The sequence below is a fragment of the Suncus etruscus genome, chromosome 2, assembly GCF_024139225.1.
Source record: "Suncus etruscus isolate mSunEtr1 chromosome 2, mSunEtr1.pri.cur, whole genome shotgun sequence".
Taxonomy (NCBI): domain Eukaryota; kingdom Metazoa; phylum Chordata; class Mammalia; order Eulipotyphla; family Soricidae; genus Suncus; species Suncus etruscus.
Genome location: NC_064849.1, coordinates 89,507,177 through 89,533,547, shown reverse-complemented (window position 1 = coordinate 89,533,547; position 26,371 = coordinate 89,507,177). Strand labels below are relative to the sequence as shown.

Below are 26,371 nucleotides of genomic sequence, written 5' to 3'. Positions count from 1 at the left end.
GAGCTCAGGGATCATCTCTGGGGGGCATTTGGAGGGGGCATATGTGGTGCACTGGGGAGAGAACCTGGTTTGGCTGCATGTAAAGAAAGAGCCTGGCCTACTGTATTATCACTCTGCTTCCTCTCTTAGGAAATTGTATATTTGGACTTTTATTCTAGCATTTATCATCAAGGAGATTGTACCAATATATTTTTTTCTTCAGTTACTGAAAACTGGGGCCGGGAAGTGTCGCTAGAGGTAAGGTGCCTGCCTTGCCAGCGCTAGCGTAGGACAGACCGACCGCAGTTCGATCCCCCGGCGTCCCATATGGTCCCCCCAAGCCAGGGGCGATTTCTGAGCGCATAGCCAGGAGTAACCCCTGAGCATCAAATGGGTGTGGCCCAAAAACAAAAACAAACAAACAAAAAAAAAACCAGTTACTGAAAACTTGTATCTGTCATTTAGATAAATTATCTTTAGTACCTGTTCCCATGTGTATATTTTTGTGTAACCATTCCCATAAGAATATTTTTGTCAGGAGAGTTTGTAAAGTTCATTGCAGGTGTTCGAATTTGGGGCTGGAGTGATAGATAGTACATGCTTTGCATGTAGCCTGCCTGGGTTTCATTCTCGGCATTCCATATGGTTTCCCGAGTGCCACCAGCAGTAATTCCTGAATGTAGAGCCAGGAGTAACCCCTGAACATTGCTGGGTGTGGCCCCAAGACAAAACAAGAAAGTGTTGGTAATTTTTAGCTTTGCTTGACATAAAACCTGGGTTTATATAGTGGTTGATACTAGGTAATATTCTGTGCTCTGACTTACCTTGTTTGGTTGTTTTGAGGCTATATCCAGTGATGCATAGGAATCTCCTGGCAGTTCTAGGGGGACCATATGGGGTTTGGGTTATAGAACAGGGTATGCTACATGCATGGTGAGTGCCCTTCCTACCCCTCTGTACTACTCTTTGGCCTCTGCTTTGATGCGGCTTAACTCCTTGATCATTTCCAAGAAACTGGAAGTGAATAAGGATGCCGATACTGCTGAGGAGGACCTGAAACAGAAAGGTTGAGGAACTAGTTCTGGTGCAGGAACCTTAAGCAAATATTAGAAACTATGCCAGTGTTTGGTGATTCTTTCAGATTGGAGGACTTGGAATTTGTGTTAAAACTTTTTTATTTTATCTTAATTTTTTTTGCATTACACCCGGTGTGATGCTTGGGTTACTCCTGGCTATGCACTCAGAAATCCCTCCTGGCTTAGGGGACCACATGGGATTCCGGAGGATCAAACTGTGGTCCATCCTGGGTCAGCCGCATGCAAGCAAATGCCCTACTGCCATGTCATCGCTCCGGCCCATTTGTTAACCTTTTTAATGGTAGATGCATATTGTTTCTATTTTCATTTGTTGTAGTTCTGTATAACAGTTGGAGTTATCAGCTGCAAGAAATTCAGAATTTGGAATTGTTAAAATTGCTAATGATCTTTGATATATAAAAGCATGTGATGTTAGCAGAGTCTTAATTTTTTGTTAAAAACAGTGTATTTATTATTAATGTATTTGTAATTGCAGCTTAGTTCAATGGCTGAAACATAGTCGAAAAGAATACTGTGAATTATGCAAGCACAGATTTGCTTTTACACCAAGTAAGTTCATTTGAAGTCTTTCATACCGTATTGAATTCCAATTGCATAAATTGCTTTAGAATAGCTGTTTTCAACTTGATTTGGTTTGGATAATAAGTGCAAGTATTGTCAAAACATTTGGAAAGCTTTTCTGGGAGAGGGTCTCCAGCAGTGCTCAGGAATTCTGGTTGTCCCTCCCTCCACCCAAAGGAAGAGGTTGTGCCAGAGATGCCCAGGCTACCCAGGTGGTGCTGGGGGCCTCAGGACTGAATGTTCCTGGCTCTGCTCAGGGAGTGGGTGGTGCAGTAATGGGAATCAGACCAGTTATGGCATGAGCTCAAACCTTTGCAAACTTTGTCTCCTGGACCTGGAAATCTTTTTTTTTTGTTTGTTTAAAGAAAAGATTACATGTCAGCTTATCTGCATGAGCACTTCAGAGAGAAAGAAATTAGTGGAATACTTTTTCTTCTTGTTTTTTGTACCACAACTGGTGGTTCTTGTGGACTACTCCTAGTCTGGTGCTGAGGGGTCACTCATATATTAGGGAAACTAATATATAAATAACGAATATTGACCACATGCAAGACCTTCCCTGCTGTACTATGTCTTCAGGCTGATTCCTTGATTTAGCTTTCCTGCAGAAAGGCATATTTTCCTATGTCCACTTTGTGTGACTTTCATTAGACTCATTTAAAAAGGAACTTTAAAAAATTTTTAAGAAGGGGCCAGGAAGGTGGCACTAGAGGTAAGGTGTCTGCCTTGCAAGCGCTAGCCAAGAAAGGACCGCGGTTCGATCCCCCCACCCCCACCCCGGCGTCTCATATGGTCCTCCCAAGCCAGGGTTGATTTCTGAGCACATAGCCAGGAGTAACCTGAGCATCAAACGGGTGTGGCCCAAAAACCAAAAAAAAAAAAAAAATTTTTTTTTTAAGTGGCCGGAGAGATAGCATGGAGGTAAAGCATTTACCTTGCATGCAAGACAGTAGTTCGAATCCTGGCATCCCATATGGTCCCCCGAGCCTACCAGAAGTGATTTCTGAGTGTAGACCGTAGAGCCAGGAGTAACCCCTGAGCACTGCCGGGTGTGATCCAAGGAAAAAAAATTTTTTTAAACATTTTTTGGCCCCCCCCCCCTTCTTTTTTTGTTGTGCTTTTGGTCCACACCAGCAGCGCCCAGAGGTTACTCCTGGTCTGCACTCAGAAATTACTCCTGGCAGGATCGAGGGTCATATGGGATGCCAGGGATTGAACCTAGGTTAGCTAAGTGAGGCCAACACTCTTCCCTCTATGCTATTTACCACCCCCCCCTTTTTGTTATTCTTTTGGGAGGGCCAAACCTGGTGGCCCTCGGGTCACTCCTGGCTCTGCACTCAGAAATTGCTCCTGGCAGGCTTGGGGGACCATATAGGATCCTGGGAATAGAACCCAGATCTATTCCCAGTAGGCAGCGTGCAGGGCAAATGCCCAGCCACTCTGCTATCCCTCTGCACTCTCCCCCCAATATTTTTAAAAATAAATTTTTTTTTTTTTTGGTTTTTGGGCCACACCCGGTAATGCTCAGGGGTAACTCCTGGCTATGCGCTCAGAAGTCGCTCCTGGCTTGGGGGACCATATGGGACGCCGGGGGATCGAACCTCGGTTCATCCAAGGCTAGTGCAGGCAAGGCAGGCACCTTACCTCCAGCGCCACCGCCCGGCCCCCTAAAAATAAATTTTTATTTAAAGAACTGTAGTTTATAAAGCTATTGATAGCTGAGTTCTAGGCATATGCTATTTCAGTGCCACAATCCACTACCATTGTCAATTCCCACCATCAGTGTTCCCATATGTCACCACCCCCTACTTTCCTCTTCTCACCCCTGCCACCTTCACAGGCTTATTGTAAATTTGAGTGATTGATTGCACATCTCATGACTTTAATGTTGCTGAGTCTGCTTTGGATATAGAGTTGCACCTACTCTCTACATCCCCAATAGAATCAGCTCCCAGATTCCTGTCCTCTTGTTACTTTCCTGTCTCATCTTCTCCTTTCCCACTTCGGTTTTTTTCCTTATCTTCCCCTAGTTCTGGAGTCACTGTTAACTAGGCATCTCCCTTTATTACCTTACAGTTTCTCATCCAGTTAAATAGTGAGATCACCTTGTGTTTGTCTTTGCTTCTGGTTGACTTCCCCAGCAGATCTTCCAGTTTCAACCAGGTTACAGCAAATTGCATGATTTTATCGTTCCTTGAAGCTGCATACTATCCCATTGTGTATATGGACCATATCTTCAGAATCCATTTCTGTGGTCGGATTTAGGTTGATTCTGTACCTCAGTTGTATTAAGTACAGCAATGAATAATGGTGTGCATACATCTAAAAAGGATGTTTTTGTTTTTGGGCTACACCAGGTGGTACTCAGGGGTTATTCCTGGTTCTCTGCTCAGCAATCGCTTCTGGCAGGCACGGGGGACCATATGGGATGCTGGGGCTCGAATCACCGTTGGTCCTGGGTCGGCCGCTTGCAAGGCAAATGTCCTACTGCTGTGCTATTTCTCCGGCCCCCGAAAAAGGAATTTTTTTTGGGGGGTCACACCGGGCAGCGCTCAGGGTTACTCTTGGACCTATGCTCAGAAATTGCTCCTGGCAGGCTCAGGGGACCATATGGGATGCCAGGATTCGAACCACCGACCTTCTGCATGCAAGGCAAAAGTTTTACCTCCATGCCATCTCTCTGGCCCCGAATCTTTTTTGTTTGTTTGTTTTTTTCAGCCACACCCATTTGATGCTCAGGGGTTACTCCTGGCTAAGTGCTCAGAAATTGCCCCTGGCTTGGGTGGACCATCTGGGACACCGGGGGATCGAACCATAGTCCTTCCTTGGCTAGCACTTGCAAGGCAGACACCTTACCTCTAGTGCCACTTCGCCGGCCCCCCTGAATTTCTTTTTAAGAACATGACAAAACCCCTTTTCAGAATGTTACTGAATCAAACATATCCTTCAGAGGTGGGGAGATCTGGATTTTCATGTGGTATGAATTTATGCTAAAAGGACAAAGATGGGCCAGCTACCAAGTGCCAAACTGTTTGCTCCCCTATGAAATGCTCACAGGTGCCTTGTGTTTGAGTGCCATGTTAGAGTAGTGTGGGCCAGACCCAGTGGTGCTGTGGTCAGGGCTTACTTTTGGCTCTGTACTCAAGAATTTCTCATGGCAGGCCTGGAGATGCCAGGGGATCACCTGGGTCAGGGGTTGGTCTTTCTCTCCATGACATGACAGCAGCTTCACTTTCTTCTCCAGTTTGCTTTATCTAATCTTTTATAATTGGGGAGCCCAGAATTACTTTAGATGTTAAACTATTGTTTTTGACTCAAATGAGCCTTTCAAGAAGTTTGTGGCTCTGAGTGAAAGATGAGAGCTTTTGAATCTAATGAGTTTTGAATCTCTGTTCAAAATTCCCCTTTTTTGAATTGTCTACCTTTCCTATGTGATTTGCTTTCATGAATAACTTTCTGGGTAAATGATATTATTGTAAGTATTTTATTTAAGTTTTTTATTTGTTTTAAGGAAAAGCTATCTTCAGTTCAGTATAAATATCGAAAAGGTAGCAGTAAATGCCCATGTCGTATTTACGAATTAAACTATTTATGATTCTCAGGAAATTATTTACACTTTTTTTTTTCTCTTCCAGTTTATTCCCCAGATATGCCTTCACGGCTCCCTATCCAAGACATATTTGCTGGACTGGTGACAAGTATTGGCACCGCCATCCGATACTGGTTCCACTATACACTTGTGGCCTTTGCATGGTTGGGGGTTGTTCCTCTTACAGCATGTGAGTATTTTTGTTTAGTCACTTAATGGTCACACGTCATTTACTGTTACCAAATAGTACTTTTAGAAATACCACACATATTACATCTGAGTGGTACTATGTCATTATTCATTTACTGGGCTTGAACTTAGAAATAAGCCTTATTTGTGCATGTGCTCTGCCACTGAGCCACTCCACACTCTTTTTTTAGGGTGACATTTGATTACCTGGGATTATAAGGTATCAGGATGAAAGTCTTACGTACATAACATTATTCATGTGAATTAAGAACTTTTTAATTTAGGGGGGCTTAGAACTCCTGCTAAGGTTCAGGGGACAGTATATGATGCGATGCCAGGATCAGACTTGTGCAAGGCAAGTACCCTACCTCCTGGTTTATTGCTCTGGCAATAATCTTAAAATAATCTTAAAAAATGAGTGAAAGTACAGGGAAAACAGGATACAGAGGCTACTGCTGAAAACTGGTGAAGAAATTGGGAAAAGTGAAACCAAAGTTGGATTCCATTCCCCAGTAGAACTTTCGAGGATTGTGAAACTTTGTTCTCTTGATGTCTCTTGGTCCCCGTGCTTAAAAATACACTCTGCCTAGTGACTTGGAGTTATGGACGGGCTTTCATGTTTAGAAGACTTTCAGGGATTATTGTTTCCTCTGTTAAGGACATGGCAGGTACTGGAAGTGCCAGATCATATAGATGTGATTCTCTGGGGTTAGACACAAGCGAGATTTTATTGTTTTTTGTGGGTGGTGGTGCCTTTTTTTTTTTTTTTTTGTTCTTGGACCAAACCTGGCAGTGCTCAGGGGCTGCTTCTGGCACAGTGCTCTGAGTCATGCTAGCATCAAGGACCATGTGGTGCTGGACTTGAACCTGGGACTGACTGCTGCATGCAAAACATGTGTTGCAGTCTTTGAGTTTTCTCCCTGACCCAAATTAAGAGTTTTTGGTCCTGTTTTGTGGGCATACCTGGAGGTGCTTGGAGCTTCCTCTAGACTCTGCTAGGGATTATTGTTGGTGGGGCTTAGGTGGACTATATGTGGTGCTGGGGATTCAGCCTGGGTTGGCCACGTGCAAGGCAAGCACCTTGCCTGCTGCACTCTCTCTCTGGCCCTTAAACAACATTGTTGAACAAGTCAGATTAAAGTCCTCTCCTGTCTCTTTAAAATGAGATAAAATCAGCCCAGTGAGAGAATTCAAGGGTCTGAAGTGTGTACTTTGTGTGCTGGTCCCATTCCTGCTATCTCATGGCCTCCAGAACACTGCCAGCTACTGCCCCTAAACCTAAATAGACCCCAAGAAAAATAAGCAAATAAGCATAGTATTTCATGAAGAGGAATAATTACAAGAAGCATCATATACTTGAAGATGTGACAAGGATCGCTCCCAGGATGCAGCTGGAAGAGATGCAGTGCAGATGTTCTATCAATACCTACAGTCAACAAATTGGTCCTCTACATCCCTGACAGCAGGGCCCCGGGGTTTTTAGTGTCTTAATCATATTGTGTGTGTATGTATATATGACTGTAGTGTTCTGAGACTCAGACCTTCAGAAGACTGCATGTCTGTTTCAGGGGCATCCCCCCTTTTCATGAGGAGACTTGTGACTGTCATGCCTTCTTTTGATAGGCCGTATCTACAAGTGCTTGTTTACTGGCTCCGTGAGCTCACTCTTGACACTGCCACTGGACATGCTGTCCACGTGAGTACTGAACCCGACCCATTGGGCAGCCACGCCAGGGGACAATGCTCTCCTAGCCTCAGGTTAACTTGTAGAATTAAATCCTGGTAGTAGTAGTAACTGTATAAATAAGCAGTGCTTTCATGGGCCATACCTGGTGGTGCTCAGGGATGACTCTTGGCTCTGCACTCAGGAATCACATTCCTGGCAGGCTTGGGGAACTATATGGGATGCTGGGGATTGAACCTGGGACACTTGCTATTTCTCCTGCTCTGATAAATAGTGTTTTTGCACCCATCTGCCATAAAGGCCTTTGATAGTGGTGATATGGCTTACTAAAAGGCCATAGTACATGGTAGTTTGAGAGCTGAGTATTTATACGTGCTCTATTTTGTTTGGGGCCATATCTGGCAGTGATCAGGGCTTACTTTTGGCTCTGCAGTAAGGGATTCCTCCTGGTGGGACTTGGGGACCATATGGGGGATTGGAAATTGAACCTGTCAGCTGTGCAAAGCAAGTGCCCTGCTGGCTGGACTATCTTTCCAACCCCTATAGTTAAGCATTTTTATAAAAAACATTGTATTTATTTAAAAAATTTTTTTTAAACACTGGATCACATTGAACACTTTTCAAGGGTTACTCCCAGTGCATTGCTGAAGTAGCTTCTGCCAACACTAGGGGCCCCCCTGCCCCCGCAGTGTTGGGATTGGACCTGGATTTGTGCATGCCAAGCCTGTATACTAGCCGGCCTACCAAGCTATCTCTCTGGCCCCCAGTTTTATTTTTTAGATGCTTTTTTTTGTGTGCGTGATTGTTTAGCGTTTGATTTTTTTTCTCTTTCTCTTTTTTTTTTTTGTTTTTGTTTTTTTGGGTCACACCTTGCAGGGTTCAGGGGTTACTCCTGCTCTGCGCTTAGAAATCGCTCCTGGCAGGCATGGGGAACCAAATAGGATGCTGGGATTTGAACCACCGTTTATCCTGAATCGGCTGCATGCAAGGCAAATGCCTTACCACTGTGCTATCTCTCCAGCCCTAGCATTTTATTTTTCATTATTGTTAAGAGCTGGGACTTCTCCATCCTTGGTAAAGTACATTCCTTTAGTCCTGGCATTTGACAGGGTCCTAGTGTTTGGCTGCTAATGATGATTTACTTGCTGCCCTCCCATTTCATAAGCTCCAACTGTATACTTATATCTACTGTATACTCTGCTTGCTATCAGATACATGTACAAAGAAACAGATAAATGCATCTGGTTAGCTCAGAAGATAGGTTCTCACTTACTCAGGTTATTCTTTTCAAAGTTCTAAAGCAGGGGTCTTAAACTCGAGGCCCACAGGCCGTTTGTGGCCCTCCACACAACATTTTTTTTTTTTTGGTTTTTGGGCCACACCCGGTGGTGCTCAGGGGTTACTCCTGGCTGTCTGCTCAGAAATAACTCCTGGCAGGCACGGGGGACCATATGGGACACCGGGATTCGAACCAACCACCTTTGGTCCTGGATCGGCTGCTTGCAAGGCAAACACCGCTGTGCTATCTCTCCGGGCCCTCCACACAACATTTTATGGCCCGCAGCTGGCCTTCAAATATCGCAGTATTCGCGATTATTCGCTTACCGAATAATCACAATAATCGCATTAGTAAGAAAAAAATTGCATTAAACATTCGCATACCCCGAGCAGTTTCGTTGGGGGTATGCAAATGTTTAATGCAATTTTTTGCGATATTTTTTCTTACTAATGCGATTTTTTATTGCGAATATTCAGTAAACGAAATCTCTTATGCGGCCCTGCCTCACTCCGACTTTGCCTCTTGCGGCCCCCAAGTAAATTGAGTGTGAGACCCCTGCTCTAAAGATGATGACCTACTTTTGAGATGTTCTCTAAAGCAACATGGCTTTCGTCTTCTCAATTCTTAAATATTCTTGGGAGTAATTGCGTGTGTGTTTTATTTGAAATAGGGACAATTTGTTGGCGGACTGTTTGCAGGGCTGTTTTGTGGTGACATGCACGCTCTGTGCGTTCATCAGTCTCGTCTGGCTGCGGGAGCAGATCGTGCATGGAGGAGCGCCCATCTGGCTGGAGCACGCAGCTCCACCCTTCCATGCTGCGGGGCATCATCAGAATGAGGTAATTTATTCTCTTCACTGCCAGACTGATTGTGCTCAGGTAAAATAGGAGAATTAGTGTTAATCCTTTCACCCTTGACTCTCATGGTTAAAGCAGGACAGTGTCAAATTTTGGGGAGAATATTCAGGATGATGTAAAAAAAAAAAACCAGAATGATACTCTGAAGTGGAGTCAGTTTCCTCCTTTCCAATGAGATTGAGATAGCAAAGTTTCTGGTGTACTAAATGACTTTTTCATTCCCTTTGCCTGCCTTCTGGTCATTGTACAGTGCAAACCTCTGCATATTCTGACAGGTTGTTTGAACACGTGGGGACTCATGTGCCCTTTTTATTCATCAGCTCTTCATATATAAACTATCCTGCCTTTGCTGCTCCTAGTAGCAACATTACCAAAAATAGAAAAATTGGAACACTGTTGATAACACTCGTGCAGTTTTATTTTCTTGATGAGATACAGGCTTAGATGATGGAGGATATGCTGAAAAAGAGGATATAGTAAATGATTATTAGCTTGTTGAGAAATGGTGAGGCTGAAGATCTTAAAAAAAAATTACCTCTTTCCTAAATAAACCAGAGGGAGAAAGGACAGATCCTGGATGATCTTCTCACTCATCTGTAGCATATAAAGAAACAGAATGAGAATCTAGGCTTCGATTGATAGCCAACCCTGGCACTCAGTCACAGGCCTGAGAACACCTGTACGGGAGACCTTCTGGAGTTCCAGGGGTCGTGGGGCTGGGGAGAGAGGACCTTGAGAGGTACTTGCACTTTAATCATGTGTGATCCCTGAGTGTGCAGACTGGAATAAGCCCTGAGCACCACCAGGTGTGGCCCCAAACAAAACAAAACAAACACAGAACCAAAAGCACTCAGTTATGGGACAGTGATGAGGTGGACCGGAGGTGGCAGAGGGGAACTGATGAAAGATCTTGGGAACTTGAGTGGTTGTGAGTTGAGGTAACTTTGTACACCAAGACCATAAATGTCAACAGTATCATAAGCATTTAACCTTTAGAGGTGATCTGTTAACTTTATACATCAGAACTAAGAACACTGCTGGTATTGCAACTGTGTTACTTACAGTAAAATTAAAAATTTTAAAAATCAGGGGCCAGAGAGATAGCATGGAGGATAGGGCATTTGCCTTTCATGCAGAAGGTTGGTGGTTCGAATTCGGCATCCCATATGGTCCTCCGTGCCTGCCAGGAGCGATTTCTGAGCATAAGCCAGGAGTAACCCCTGAGTTTTGCCGGGAGTGACCCAAAAACCAAAAACAAAAATTTTTTTTAAATCAGCCATTTTTATATAAAATAATTTGCACTTTATAGAATTTTATTATAAAAATGGGTTCACATACTCAAAACACTATTAACATAATTTTTCATTCTTGGTCTCTGTTTTTTGTTGATGTGTTGTTAATTGAATCGAATTTTCACTTTTTTTTGTGTGTGTCACACCTGCCAGTGCTCACTGGTTACTCCTGACTCTGAGCTCAGAAATCACTCCTGGTGGGGCTGGAGAGATAGCACAGCAGTAGGGCATTTGCCTTGCACGCTCTTGATATAGGACGGATACTGGTTTGAATCTCAGTATCCTATATGGTCCCCTGAGCCTGCCAGGAGTGACTTCTGAGCCCAGAGCTATGAGTAACTTCTGAGCGCCGCCGGGTGTGACCCCCAAAAATAACAAACAATGGGGCCGGAGAGATAGCATGGAGGTAAGGCGTTTGCCTCTCATGCAGAAGGTCATCGGTTCGAATCCCGGCGTCCCATATGGTAGCCCCGTGCTTGCCAGGAGCGACTTCTGAGCATGGAGCCAGGAGTAACCCCTGAGCACTGCCGGGTGAGACCCAAAAAAAAAAAAAAAAAAAAAAAATAACAAACAAAAGAAGAAATCGGGGCCGGAGAGATAGCATGGAGGTAAGCGTTTACCTTTCATGCAGAAGGTCATTGGTTCGAATCCCGGAGTCCCACATGGTCCCCCATGCCTGCCAGGAGCGATTTCTGAGCACGGAGCCAGGAAAAAACCCTGAGCACTGCCGGGTGTGACCCAAAAACCACAAAAAAAAAAGAAATCACTCCTGGTAGTCAATTGCATGCAAGATAAATGCCCTCCCTGCTGTTTTATTGCTCCAGCTCAATTCTACACTCATCTCTATGGAATTGAGTGTCATTTTACCTTTGAATATTACATATAAAATAAGAGACCTCTAAAGACCCCACTCTTACATAGTGTTAGTACTTTCATCATTATGCCTGTGCTTCAGCACATTTACTCAGTTTTTTCCTCTTAAACTATTCACTTATTCATGGAAGTTAAGTGCTTTCATGATGATAGTGAGGTCTCTGCAGTTGTAGGAAGCAAAGCTCAGAATGAGCTAGAGGTGGATACAAGGGTAGATGTTTTATGCCGAGTGTTAGAGACTGTTCCCTCACGGTCCTAGTTAACTGAATGAAGCCATGTGTTTGCCTACCCATATAAACAAATTCTATTTTCTTTTTTTCTATTTTTTTGTAATGAAGGTTTATGTTTGAATGATTTGTTCAAGAGAGACTGTCTTGTTTAAGTTTGCTCATTTTCTTGAACACTTTCTGAGATTTTAGTCCTTAGACTTTTAACAGTGAATATATACATTGATGTGAATTTATGTTCTTGGTGGGTTTTTTTTGTTTTTTTGTTTTGTTTTTTTGTTTTGTTTTTTTGGGCCACACCCAGCGGTGCTCAGAGGTTACTCCTGGCTATCTGCTCAGAAATAGCTCCTGGCATGCACGGGGGACCAATTGGGATGCCGGGATTCGAACCAACCACCTTAGGTCCTGGATCAGCTGCTTGCAAGGCAAACACTGCTGTACTATCTCTCTGGCTCCTTGTTGTTGGTTTTGATTTTGGGCCACACCCAGCTGTGCTCAGGGCTTAGTTCTGGCTCTGCGCTCAGGGATCACTCCTGGTGGGACTTGGGACCATATGGGGTACCAAAGATCGAATCCAGGTTGGCCACATATAAGGCAAGGCAAGTGCCCTGCTCATGTGCTATCTATCTCTCTGGCCTAGTGAGCTGCTGTTATTTGATAACAAATTGATCTAACACCGACACATTTAAAAAAGATTCTTGGAAGGAATATATTTTGGGGGGGTGTCACACCCAGTGACACTTAGGGTTTACTCCTGGCTCTGTGCTCAGAAGTTGCTCCTGGCAGGCTCGGAGGACCATATGGGATGCTGGGATTCGAACCACTGTCCATCCTGTGTTGGCCGCGTGCAAGGCAATGCCCTACCGCTGTGCTATCTCTTTGGCTTGGAAGGGGTATATTTTGGAATAGTAACAAAGCTGTGTCTGGCAGGCTCGGGGACCTACAGAATGCCAGGAATCTAACCCAGGTTCATCCCTGGTTGGCAGCGTGCAAAGCAAACTTCCTATCTCTGTACTACCACCCCGGCCATTTTCTACTTTATTGTAAGAAGGGGGGAGTATGTTTGGAAATGGAGCTGAAGCTGAGATGAACCTAGTGTCTTTTTTTTTTTTTTGTCACTATAGGCTCCAGCAGGAGGAAATGGTGCCGAGAACGTGGCTCCTGACCAGCCTGGCAACCCTGCCGCTGAGAACGCAGTGGTTGGGGAGAACCCTGATGCTCAGGATGACCAGGCAGACGAAGAAGAGGAGGAGAACGAGGAAGAGGATGACGCTGGTGGGGATGATGTGGCCGACGCCAACAATGGGGCCCAGGGTAACCAGTGGCTTTCATCTCCCGCCCTTCTTTCAGGATACCCCTTTCCCCCTCAGAGGTCTTAGGTGGGAGAGTGCATGAGCAGCATGGGAGGGGCCCTACTTGAACTAAATCTGGTCTGGAGAGATGGTGGATGTGAGGCACTTACCTGACTGGGGCTGTGCTGGTCCTGTCTTGGTTTAAGAGCAGAGAGCCAGGCAGAAGCTCTTGAATGCTGCCGAGAGTGGCCCCCAAATGCAGCAGCAGCAGCAACAGAAAGGGCAGAGAGATTAGTTACTTTAAGTCCATTTCCAATGGGAAAAACATGGGTTTTTTGCTTGTTTTTGAATTTTGGGTTACACAGCGGCACTCAGGCTTTACTCCTTGCTCTTGCCTCAGGATTACTCCTGGCAGGCTCATGTACCCATGGGATGCTAGGGTTCGAATTTGGGTTGGCCATTGTCCTCCCCACTGTACTCCTACTCTGGACCCCAAGGGAAGATGTTTATTGGGCCTTACATCATCATTTTAACTTGTCAGCTTGACTTTGGCACACTATTTTTTTCTATTATGCTGCCATGTTAATATTTTTTTCCTGTGGAGTAGCAGGCTATGTTTGGTGTATTGGTTGATGTTTGGTATCAAGGTGATGCATGTTTTACCAGTGAGCTCCACCCCAGTCCATACTCCACTTCGTGTTGAAGAAACCCTACAGGACATGGATGGGGCTTCTTGTGTGTTTTTGGTGGAATTCCTCCTGGCTAAAGCAAAGCCAAAATGCAGTGCTAGGATTTGAATTGGTGCCTTACCCCCTGTATTCTCTCTCTGCCCCCTACAGCGGGCTTGAGTGAGGCAGGAATTATTTATCAGTTGGTATAGACTCTAGTTTTATTAATAAGGAATTTGACAAGATTGACCATATTCCTTTTTCATGTTGTTATTAGAGAGTATAAAACTCAGGATCTGCCACCCAAAAGACCACCAGGGAGACAGGCAGTAATGTAAATGCAAGGGAGTTTATTCCAGCATGCTGGAGTCCAACATCTAAGAAATGAGGACTCCAAGAATGGCTCAAATGGCAAATTTAAATGGTACCAAGGCTCAGTCCAGGGGAGTCTCATCTCTGGGTAGTTGATCTTTAAAATTATTGGTCCTTAGTACAAGTTTGGATAGGAATGGTTGTAGTTCAAATGTAACATCAGACAGATCTGGGAAGGCTACAGCACCCAGACCCAGGGTGTTGTGTCATCTGGCCATCTCTCAGCTGCTGTTTAGCTATATATGGCTGTATTTCCTGGCATTTATCCCTAGGAGCTAGTGCCAGGAACTGGCACTACAGCCTGTCATGGCTGCACTTAGGCTCTCAACAAAGTCAGGTTTACAGTAGTTAACTAACTCAAGCAGAGTACAAAATCTAATGCAGTGTTATTTCCTTTTTTTTTTCCCTTTATTTTTGGGTTTTTGGGTCACACCCAGCAGCGCTCAGGGGTTACTTTTTGGTCTATGCTCAGAAATCGCTCGCTGGCAGGCTTGGGGGACAATATGGGAAATCGGGATTCGAACCACCGTTCTTCTGCATGCAAGGCAAACGCCTTACCTCTATGCTATCTCTCCGGCCCCACCAGTGTTATTTCTAATATTACTAAGTAAAGGCTCACCATATTCTAATATCAACAATTAGGTTACAGTCAATTCTAAATCTTAGATTCTAATAGTTATCAGAGCAACATAAAATTTCAAAGAGACAGTCTTGAATTGTACCCTGTACGAATTCTTTAAAAGCTGGATGCCACTGAGAGAAGTTGTTTCTCAATTGTGTAGTGTTTCCATGCCAGAATGGAAAAAGAAGCTCTAAGACTGGACCACAGTCATCTGTCAAGTGGGTCATTGCCACTGTCTCTTTCCTCTTGCCCCAGATTGCACCGTTTCTGAGTCAGCAGTTTATGCTGTTGACATCTAGGTGTTTCAGACATCTTCTGTGTTTCAGACCCTCAAAACACCAGGTCCCAGCATCTAGGGCTAGTTCAGAGGTCAGAGCACTCAAGTAAACAAATGCATCCTGGCATTTTGTGGTCAATGTTGTGTAGGTTGCTCTGAGCATGCCCTGGGGAGAAACCAGCTTTCAGTCAGATTCCCTGTGGGTGGCTTGGAGTAAGTGATGTTGGAGCCTAGACCTGCAGGATGAGAGGAAGCAAGTTGTGACCTGGGGCGTAGGGGCATCTTCAGGGAGACCAAGGCTATGGGAATGTGGCTGCCCCCCAACTCCCTCTTTCCCCATCCTTCTCCCGAGGTCTCATTTCCATCCTGGCCCCACTCCATCCTTGCTTCTTTGAGCATGTGTCACGCTCTTGAGCCTTGGAAGGCTCAGTGGGCTTTCTTTTCAACAGAGAACAAAGGAAAACTCTTGCCTAACCTTCCCAGCTGTCCTTTCTTCTAGTATTTTCTTTCCCACCCAGTGTATTCCTGTTTCTGACTTCCTTTTCTCAACTCTGCCATTTTCATTCTTTTTTTTTTTTTTTTTTTGGTTTTTGGGTCACACCCAGCGGTGCTCAGGGGTTACTCCTGGCTGTCTGCTCAGAAATAGCTCCTGGCAGGCACGAGGTACCATGTGGGACACTGGGATTCGAACCAATCACCTTTAGTCCTGGATCGGCTTGGACCGCTGCTGTGTAATCTCTCCAGGCCCTGCCATTTTCATTCTAAAGTTAAGAGAGTTTCTCTTGACTGGAGAGATAGCACAGAGGTAGGGCATTTGCCTTGCATGCAAAGGGACGATGGTTTGAATCCCGGCATCCCATATGGTCCCCCAAGCCTGCCAGGAGTGATTTCTGAGCTTAGAGCCAGGAGTAACCACTGCCAGGTGTGAGCCAAAAAACAAAAACAAACAAACAAACAAACAAACAAAAAACAAACCAAAAACCAAAACAAAACAAAAAGAGCTTCTCTGAAATTTTTTTTCATTTAATACTCTATTACTTTCTACCATACCACTCTAGAAATACCATCTATATTTTTTCCTGTTGTTGTAGTTATTTATATGTATCCATATTTATCGCTTAACAAGTAAATACTTATGGAAAAAATTCAAATTTGTTTTAGCTTCTCAACAGTGGCTTAAAAATAAATATCAGATTGAAAGAGTACTTATTTATAGTTCAGGTTCCATTAATGATACTTAAACTAATTCTATTTCCAGATGATATGAATTGGAATGCTTTAGAGTGGGATCGAGCTGCCGAAGAACTCACGTGGGAAAGAGTAAGATTTCTTTCTATCAAGTGCCCTGCAATTTAGTACTAACATATTGAGTTTAATTTTGTGAAAAAAATTTGAGGGCAACACTCAGTGGTGTTCAGGAATTCTAGCTCTGTTTGGTGGTTTTTAAGGCCTATGTGGGATTCTGGGAATCAAATCTGGGCGGCTGCATGCAAGGCAAGTACACTCCTTGTTGTATTATCTTTTTTAGCACCTAAGATATATTTTATTTTGGTTTTGGGTCACACCCAGTGATACTCAGGACTTAACTCTTGGCCCTGTGCTCAGAGATCACTCATGACAGACTTGGGGGACCGTATGGGGTGCTAGGGTTTGAATCTAGGTCAGTCATGTGCAAAGCAAGTTTTGTATTAGTGTTCCAGGCCTCTAAAGTCAATGCATTATTTAGATGTATATACTCACTTTGTACTTACATTTGAAAATAATTACCAGAAATTTTAACTTGTAGAGAAAGTAAATGCCCTATTGTATTTATTGTTCTTGGTGAAAACATGACAGATTTATTGTTGATGCAGTCTGTCTTATAGCTTTCAGTACAAATCTTACTCTTGGGAGTGTTCAGCTTGTAATTATGGACTTTGAAATTTTAAGTATTATTGTAATACTATTCTATTACTGCTACATACTATTACTATATACTATAGTATATCTGCTATATACTATAGTATATAGTAATACTATTACTATTATTGTAATGCAGTTCTAGCACGAAGTCTTAACTGACTTTATACTTTAATATAAGAATTAAATCTGGGCCCTGGGTGATAGCACAGTGGTAGGGTGTTTGTCTTGTATTCACTGACTGGGATGGACTTGGGTTCGATCCTCAGCATACCAGATGGTTCTCTGAGTCTGCCTGGGGCGATTTCAGTTTGTTTTTGTTTTTGTTTTGGGGCCACACCTGTTGACACTCCTGGTTACTCCTGACTATGTGCTTAGAAATCACTCCTGGCTTGGGGGACTATGGAATCGCCTGGGGATCAAACTGTGGTCCATCCTAGGCTAGGGCTTGTAAGGCAGATGCCTTACCTCTAGTGCCACCGCTCTGGCCCCTGGGGGCAATTTCTGAGTGCAGAACCTGTTATCACCCCTGAGCACTACTGGGTGTGGCTCAAAAACCAAACCAAACAAACAAAAGGAATTAAATCCAAGATGGAAGTTTTTGTGTATAACTATATGGTTTAGAATAAGAGAAGACCCAAATAAGGATATTTAAGATATTGAAAGGAAAAATGATCCTTTGCAATCAGTAGTTTCTTCCAATTTTGTCTTGAGCTAATATATTTTATTATTTATTTTAGATGCTAGGACTTGATGGATCTCTAGTGTTTCTGGTAAGTAAAAGTGTGTGTATGTACTTGTGGGAGTGATTTTGGGGTCATAGTCAGTGATTCTCAGGACTCTTGATTCTCAGGACTCTCTAACCTCAGGGTCACTCCTGGCAGGGTTCGAAAGACCGTATGAGATACCAGCAGCAAGAACAAAGTATATGGGGCCGGGCGGTGGCGCTGGAGGTAAGGTGCCTGCCTTGCCTGCGCTAGCCTAGGACGGACCGCGGTTCGATCCCCCGGCGTCCCATATGGTCCCCCAAGAAGCCAGGAGCGACTTCTGAGCACATAGCCAGGAGTAACCCCTGAGCGTCACAGGGTGTGGCCCAAAAAACCAAAAAAAAAAAAAAAGAGATACCAGGTATCAAACTTTGTCTGCCACATAAAAGGCATGCAAGCTGTTTTTTCCAATACTAGAATTGTGATTTGTTTATTTTAGTAATTTAAGTAATTTTTTTTGTTTTGTTTTTGTTTTTGTTTTGGGGCCATACTCGGTAGTACTTGAGAGTTGTTTGCAAAGGTACTTGGGACTTTGGTGCTGAGAATTAAACCTAGACTTCCCATAGGCAATGTTTGTGCTCTATTCCTTTAAGTTATCCCCTGTACCTGATTTAGGAATTTCAGATTTACAGTATAGGCTGACTGTTACTGAAATTTCAAATGCCCATTGATTTTTTTTTTACTGTTTGTTAAGAATTTCTTTTGTGTATTATAAGTATTCAAACAGGAAATCTTAATTTTTTTCTTTCCAGAAATGAGACATGAAGTCAAGTGTTGCTTAGGAGAAATTCCCAGCCTTGCAGTGGCTATGCATGGACCTGGAGGACAGAGCAGCTTTTGACGCTCTGTCAGCTTAGTTCCTTATAGGCCTCCATTGTGCTGAGCTTCTTGTTCCTTTACTTGATGAGTCTAAAGCTTAGGGGAGGAACTTGCTCTGAAAGGAGAAAGGCCCTTTTGGGCTTTATCAGGAAAATCATTTGCTAGTTGAGCATTTTAGCCAGTTTTGGTATTCAGATGACTTTAGCTACAGATAGGAGATAGGAGAGCCTTGCTGACGGAAGCAAGAACCTTGTTGACATGCTGTTGATAAGGAAAAGGGCAGTTAATACCAGGGCATTTGATCCAGAAGCTCAGATCTTTTCTGTCCATTTCTTTGGGGTCCTTAACCTTTAGTCCTTAGTCCTTCTTAGATGGACACCATCTGGGAACCAGTTGAGGAAACAGAAATCAGCAGTATTAGGATTTTTTTTTTCCTTTTTTTTTTGGTTTTTGGGCCACACCCAGTAACACTCAGGGGTTACTCCTGGCTATGTGCTCAGAAGTTGCTCCTGGCTTGGGGGACCATATGGGACACCGGGGGATCGAACCGCGGTCCGTCCAAGCTAGCGCAGGCAAGGCAGGCACCTTACCTTTAGCGCCACCGCCCGGCCCCAGTATTAGGATTTTGAGGAACGTGTGGTAGTAATTCATGTTCGTGAGAATGAGAGAGTCATGAGCTCCTGTTCTAGGCTAGATCACTCTGAGAATCACAGGTATTAGAGATCTGAGCACTTACTTCTCTCTCCTCCTCAGTCTTCAAATGAATGACAGAAGCTTTGGGGTTGACTCAAATCATTTTCTTGGAACTCATATATAGGGTGATTCATTCCTCAGTGGAAAAAATTTGCTCTCATGTCACCTGTGTGATCATTTTTGGGAGATGCGGAGATGAACATAATAGTGTCCTGTACTAAAAAGCACTTGATAGTATAGTTGAGACAGGTAGACGCATGACTAGAAACTGGAGAGGTAACTGTGTCCAGAGGCATATAATGTGTGGAGGACACCTGGACCAGTCATGGACCAGTACCACAAGTAGACAGTGTAGAGGTTTGGGGCGCAAAAGAGACAGGGGTAAGGACTGTTTGGTAGAAGCAGATAGAAGTAGATAGTTTGGCAGTCAGTTTGGTAGGCAGAAGCTGAAAAAATTTAGATGTTGACAAAGAAGGTGATAGTCATCTCTAGACGAACTAATTATCCTTCTTAATGCTTAGATTTGTGGCAGATTAGGAGACCTGGATCAGAATGTTCTTCGGGCAAGAAAATCTTATTTACCATATTTCTTCGGGCAAGAAAATATTATTTACCATATTGGCCTCCTGGATAGGACTATTAGACAAATGCCAGGTAGTTGTGGGACCTAGAATGGAGCATAACTTATTGCTGTGTAACAAAGCTTCAGGAATAGTTAGGAGCAGTTTTCTTGGAGGTGAGGCTCTCAGAGGTGATGCAATGGCAGAACTGGGTCAATGGCCAAGTAAGAGAATGAATACTCGGGGGCACCTTTAGAAAAGGAACCAAACAAAGTGTGTGTTGAGTTTCCATACATAAGTGTGTTGAGTTTCCATACATGTTTTAAGCTGTACTTTTATGATCAATGTCTTTATGCATGTAATGGAAATACCTGGAGCTTAAATGACTAGTCTGTGAAGTTCAGGAGCCAGGGATAACTCTGTTTTGTCATTGATAATTATAAAAGGCAGATTGGTATTGGAATGCTGAGGATTGAACTCAGTTGATGTCATGCGAGGCAAGTGCCTTATACACTATTTTATTGCTCCAGAAACCCAGATGTAAATTTTTATAATTTTCATATTATCTGCAAAAAAAAAAAAAAAAAAAAAAGAAAAGGAACCAAACAAAATCAAGTGACCTTGCAGAAATCATAGGACGAGGGGCCGGGCGGTGGCGCTAAAGGTAAGATGCCTGCCTTGCCTGCGCTAGCCTTGGACGGACCGCGGTTCGATCCCCCGGTGTCCCATATGGTCCCCCGAGCCAGGAGCAACTTCTGAGCACATAGCCAGGAGTAACCCCTGAGTGTTACTGGGTGTGGCCCAAAAACCAAAAAAAAAAAAAAAAAAAAAAAAAAAAAAAGAAATCATAGGACGAAATGCCTCGAAACAATGATGGTCAGTTTTACTCAAGTGTGTTCATGGCTCATTGGTTTCAAATGTTTATTTGGAATTTTAAAATGTAAGTGTCGGGGCCGGTGAGGTGGCGCTAGAGGTAAGATGTCTGCCTTGCAAGTGCTAGCCAGGAAGGATGGTGGATTGATCCCCCAGCGTCCCATATGGTCCCCCCAAGCCAGGGGCAATTTCTGAGCACTTAGCCAGGAGTAACCCCTGAGCATCAAACGGGTGTGACCGAAAAACCAAAAAAAAAAAAAAATGTGTCATTTGATTTAAATGGCATCAGTCACTTATTTGTGAAAGTTTGTATAGATGAGTTTGTGGTAGGTTTGTTTATGAAAATTTTTTGAAAAGAGGTATTGATTATTTTTTTACTCTATAAAAAAAAACTTTGGTTGGGCCATACCTGGTGGTGATCATGGCTATGCACACAGGGGTCACTCCTGTAAGGATTGGGGCAGCCTTGGGGCTTGAGGGATAGCATGGAGGCAAGGCATTTGCCTTGTATACAGAAGTACAACAGTTCCAATCCCGGCCTTCCATATGGTTCCCTGAGCCTGCCAGGAGTGATTTCTGAGCGTAGAGCCAGGAGGACTCCCTGAATGCAGCCTGCCGGGTGTGACCCAAAAACAAAAACAAAAAGATTGGGGCACCCTCTGTTGTGCTGGGGACAGCAGTATGCAGGGCAGGCTCCTTGCCTACAGTGACATCTCTGTGTCCCTGGCATTGATAGCCTTTCAACCCACACACTTTATTAGATTTCGTTTCGTGAGCTGTCTTTGGAAAAATGCGGAAAGCTAAAACTAGAATGAGATAGTGAAGTTGTAGGGATAAAATTTCAGTCATCTAGACAAGTAGTAGACTGGTCCAAACACACTATCAGTTAGGAATTCATTGTTCCGTTGCTGTTCTTTTCCTGTAGGAACATGTCTTCTGGGTGGTGTCCTTGAATACATTGTTCATTCTGGTTTTTGGTAAGTGATATTTACACTTTTATTTATGGTACTGTGCTTGTAGTTAGTTACTAGGGACCTTGTTACAGGGTTAGCATTTTGTTCTTGTGTAGGAATATATGAGATAGCTTTCCATTAGCATCCCACAGGCCTCACACACACAGAAGCTTTCTTATACAACATCGATAGATAAACTGCCTTCACTGCTTTTGCTGGGCATTTCTGTCTCTCTTTGTTGAAGGTGATTTCTCACAGGCTTGAGAATAGAAAATATACCAGCTCAGGAGTGAATTTTGTGCTGTCTTGTTCCTTGGGGCAGAAGAACTTATTTCTGTCTGTCCAACAAGTCCTCACCATGACTGTAATAAAGGTGAGATCCTGGCATACCAGCTTTAACTGCAGATGGGTGGGAGGTGGGTATGGGCTTGGGAAAGAAATCAAGTCCCCCAGAACCTAATTCTTTAAAACAAGATTCAATAAATGCAGTCACATCAGTCACTCAGCTAAATAGTAGCTGGGAGGACACTGTGTGTGGATATCACACAGACCATCTCTGCCCTGGGAGTCATCAGAGAGGAGGGTGGACCAGAGAAGATCCAGTTGACATGGGCTATGGAATCTGGGAGAAGTTGAGCCAAGGAACTCCACCCCGAGAATTCCATCTTCCAGTGTCTCAGAGAGAGGATGTGCAGTCTGTGAGTTGGTGATTGTGTGGCTGTGCTATGATGGTGTTTGAGACATAAGACTAGAGTTCTCTTGAGTGATAGTCTCAAGGCTTCACGGGTATGGCTTGCCTCTGTTCTGAGGGGGAGTAAAGCGTTCCGGTTGCTTCCACTGAATCCCAAGTGATTGCTGTATTTGGGCATGTATGTGCCATTGTGACCCAGAAAGCAGCATCCTTTCATGGCAGGCCATGTTGAATCTGGAGATGGGGATGGAACGAACAGCTTCTGAACAAACATAATCTATAGAAGACTGAGAAGAAGTTTTAGTTATCTTGTTGAAAGACAATACCTTGAAACCTGTCCACCAACTTTTAGTAGCTATATAAGATATTGGTGACTAATAAGAAGCTTGTTTTTGTGGCTCTTCCCTTGAATGAAGATACCTGCACATTTTTATTCATCTATCATTTATGTAATATAACCTATGTATAGATTGTGGAGTTTTTTTGATCTTGAGCCAATTTTTATTGAGACAAAAATAAACAGAGTGGTGTTCAATAGCTAGTTTTCAGAAATTTCCTGCCTATCCTCAAAAAAGGTTATTGTTATCTAATATGTGGTATTCTGGATTGCATAGTGGTACTGTAATAAGTACTCACCTGTTGCTATTCTTATGATAATAGAAGTGATCCTCTTTAGTTTTACCTTAGTAGCCCACACATATTTCTTTTAGTCTCACTAGTCTGCAGATGTGAATGGTTGATAACCATTGATCTGTAAGAATTCACTCTTTGCAGGGTCCAGAGAGATAGCACAGCGGCGTTTGCCTTGCAAGCAGCCGATCCAGGACCAAAGGTGGTTGGTTCGAATTCCGGTGTCCCATATGGTCCCCCGTGCCTGCCAGGAGCTATTTCTGAGCAGACAGCCAGGAGTAACCCCTGAGCATCGCCGGGTAAAAACCAAAAAAAAAAAAAAAAAAAAAAAGAATTCACTCTTTGCAAAGGCTTGTTTAATGCTGCAGGTGAATGTTTGGAAAGAAAGTCACCATTAAAGCATGCATTATAGAAATAATGGATTTATATAAACAAAATTTTATCTATGTAATTTTTTCTAACTCAGCTTTCCAAGATTATACTTTGCCAAAACATTTTGTCTCAGTCAATGTCCTTATACTGTCTGGAGTCTTTAGAAACCTGTGAACAAGTTTTGTCCTTGGGCACATATGCTTCTCCTTTCCAGTGAGCCAGTCTGGCATTGCTACCTCTATACTGTGGGCTTTGTGGTTGTGTGTGCAGAGGAGAGAAATGGATGATTAATCCTGAGAAACTCACTAATTTCACAGTGACTTCTAAAACTAACTGTGGGGGCCGGGCGGTGGCGCTGGAGGTAAGGTGCCTGCCTTACCTGTGCTAGCCTAGGAGACGGACCGAGGTTCGATCCCCCGGCGTCCCATATGGTCCCCCAAGCCAGGAGCGACTTCTGAACGCATAGCCAGGAGTAACCCCTGAGCGTCATCGGTGTGGCCCAAAAACCAAAAAAAAAAAAAAAAAAAAAGAAACATCTAAAACTAACTGTGTAGTGGGATAAAATTGATGTTCCAATTGCTGTTTCAGGTTAACATTTACATTTGTTAAGTTGAAACCTGAAAGCTGCCTTGCCCAGGGATTTCCATTAATTGAGTATGAGAACTAAATAGAAAACATACCACATACCTTTTTTCTTACCCATTACAAATTGCTTATATTTTATGATTCATCTGTAGATTAATTAAAAAGTCCATATGTATAGCTTAAGTACTTTGAAATATATTAGGGTTGTCTGTCTCTGAAATACTTGCCAAAATGATTCAGATTCACGCTGCTGTCTCAATGATTAAGCCCCTCTCCTTTTCTAATTAGATGCATTGTTCAGTTTTGTCCTAAGGAAAAGATAATTCCTTTATTATTATTAAGGGAAAAATGTCATTTTGATTAACATTGCATGAAAGTCTTGAAGAAGGGCTATGAAATGATCTGTTTGTCTTGTTTTGGTGTCTGTCTTCTGGAGGACTTTAGTCTCGTGCTCTCAGTAATCCTTGAATAGTGCTCAGGGCACCAAGGGGTGGGTGCCTGGGTTCAGTTGCAAACTCTAATATGCAACACAGGTGCTTCAACTCTTCCAGCTACCTCTCTGACCCCCAAAATTTTTATTATGAAAAATGTTACCACACTTTTTACCACATGTCCAAAATGTAACATTTCTAATAGTTCGTTATGTTAATGAATTCCTGTGTTTGCAAGTCAGAATCATTTAATGTTCTGCCTGAATGAAATCCCATAGTTACACACATGATGCTTTATTCAGTCTGAAGTTCCTTCATCCCTAGAATAGTCTTGTTCCTTCCTCTGCTCCAAGCTTTATTGAGGGGTCTAGGTGAGCCTGCAGGGCTGTATGGGCCCCGAGGAATGGCTGCTGCTTTTTGCTTTTTTGCCCCCCTCTTTAAAACTGGAGGTTGGATTTCAAGGTCTGATTGATTAGACTAGGTTCTTTCAGTGTTTTTTTTTTTTTGGTTGTTGTTGTTTTTGGGCCACACCCGGTGACACTCAGGGGTTATTCCTGGCTATGCACTCAGAAATTGCTCCTGGCTTGGGGGACCATATGAGATGCTGGGGATCAAACTGAGGTCTGTCCTGGGTCAGCCACATGTAAGGCAAATACCCTACTGCTGTGCTATGGCTCCAGCCCCAGATCTTTCAGTGTTGATACTTTGAATACTAATATCATGTTCGATGAAAACATTGTATATGTTTAGTTTTTCTCTTCTCCTAGCAGTTCAGGTGTTAACATTTCAAAGCTTGTACTATTAGGGTTCATTTTCCCCCTGACCCTCAGAATGTAATCTGGGAGTGTGTGTGTGGGGGAAGACACACCATGCAGTGGTAGGGATCAAACTCCAGGACTCCCTTAGAGCAATCTGCCTTGTCCCAGAGAATGTATTCTTATTAGAGTGAGCTATTGACTGCACTTCAATTCATTTAGTAATAGAAGAATAGGTAGATATGCAGTATTTTCCCTTTATCAGTTTTCACAGAGAGAAGTTGGGTGCTTTTGATTTCGACCTTCTGCTTCTTAGTAAGAGTGCCTGGGCTTTCTGTGTTTGGAATGTTACCACCAGGTTTGATTATTATTCTTTCTGATGTGTCTGTCATCCTCTCACCCATGAAACCCTTTTCACAACAGTGCTTGTGTTCACTGGCCGCAAGTTTGTCATGGAGACACTGATCTCTCATAACATGATCTGTAATCAGTGTTACACATAGAAACAGTATGTTTTAGATCTGAGGCCAGGAATTGTTCGTTCCACTAAAGAAGTCCAAGTTCCTTTTAATGGGGGTTGGTATTAGGAGTGTTCATTGCTTTGATTTTATTTCATTTCATTGAAATCAATGAAGTTTTCATTGAGTTTTTTTCCCTCCTTTTTAGCATTTTGCCCATACCACATTGGTCATTTCTCCCTTGTTGGTTTGGGATTTGAAGAACATGTGAGTATATCCTTTTCAAACTTGCTTACATTAATTACCTCCAAGCTTGATTTTTGTTGAGTAAGTAGTAATGTGAAAAGTGCTTCATTTCTCAGTCTCAGGCATGGGAATAGTTAATTTATCCAACTTAGTCTCATGCTATAAAAGCAGTGGCTCAAGACAGTAAGTCTTGTTGCCAGTTAAGAGGTCTGTGTCCTAAGAAGTCCTTTGATGCATTTTCTTCATTTCTTACAGATTCATATCTAACCTGTTCCATGAACTTATTTGCTCCCTCTCTCCCTTTCCCCCAGGTATCCCATAACTATATAGAAAAGGAACAGCATGCTATTTTTAAAGGGTTAGTTTGTTTTGGAATGATGGGCTGAAGTATTTTCTAAAATGAATTTTTTTGGGGGGGTTTGGGCTACACACCGGTGTTCAGAGGTTACTCCTGGCTCTAAGCTCAGCAATCACTCTTGCTGGGTTTGGGGACTATCTGGGATTCCAAGGATCAAACCTGGGTCAGGATTGCAAGTCAAGTGCCCTACTACTGTACTATCACTTTGGCCTCAAATTTGTTTTATTTTAGACATTTTATCCTTTTTTTTTTTTTGGTTTGTTTTTTGTTTTTGGGTCACACTCGGTGATGCTCAGGGGTTACTCCTGGCTCTGCACTCAGAAATCTCTCCTGGCAGACTCGGGGGACCATACGGGATGCTGGAAATTAAACCCGAGTCTGTCCTGTTCGGCTGCATGCTATTGCTCCGGGCCCATATCTTTT

At 43.3% G+C, this 26,371-nt stretch overlaps 1 protein-coding gene across 2 annotated transcripts in view; it reads left to right on the top strand.

The window, feature by feature from the left end:
• MARCHF6 (membrane associated ring-CH-type finger 6) overlaps positions 1 to 26,371 on the top strand; it is a 74,452-nt gene that overhangs the window by 19,059 nt on the left and 29,022 nt on the right. For both annotated transcript variants that reach the window (XM_049767908.1, XM_049767909.1), the window contains exons 3-11: positions 1,552 to 1,625; positions 5,273 to 5,416; positions 7,039 to 7,111; positions 9,049 to 9,217; positions 12,752 to 12,941; positions 16,117 to 16,178; positions 17,498 to 17,530; positions 21,395 to 21,446; positions 25,553 to 25,611. In XM_049767908.1, the coding sequence (XP_049623865.1) occupies positions 1,552 to 1,625; positions 5,273 to 5,416; positions 7,039 to 7,111; positions 9,049 to 9,217; positions 12,752 to 12,941; positions 16,117 to 16,178; positions 17,498 to 17,530; positions 21,395 to 21,446; positions 25,553 to 25,611 (856 nt within the window). The remainder of the gene's footprint in view (positions 1 to 1,551; positions 1,626 to 5,272; positions 5,417 to 7,038; positions 7,112 to 9,048; positions 9,218 to 12,751; positions 12,942 to 16,116; positions 16,179 to 17,497; positions 17,531 to 21,394; positions 21,447 to 25,552; positions 25,612 to 26,371) is intronic.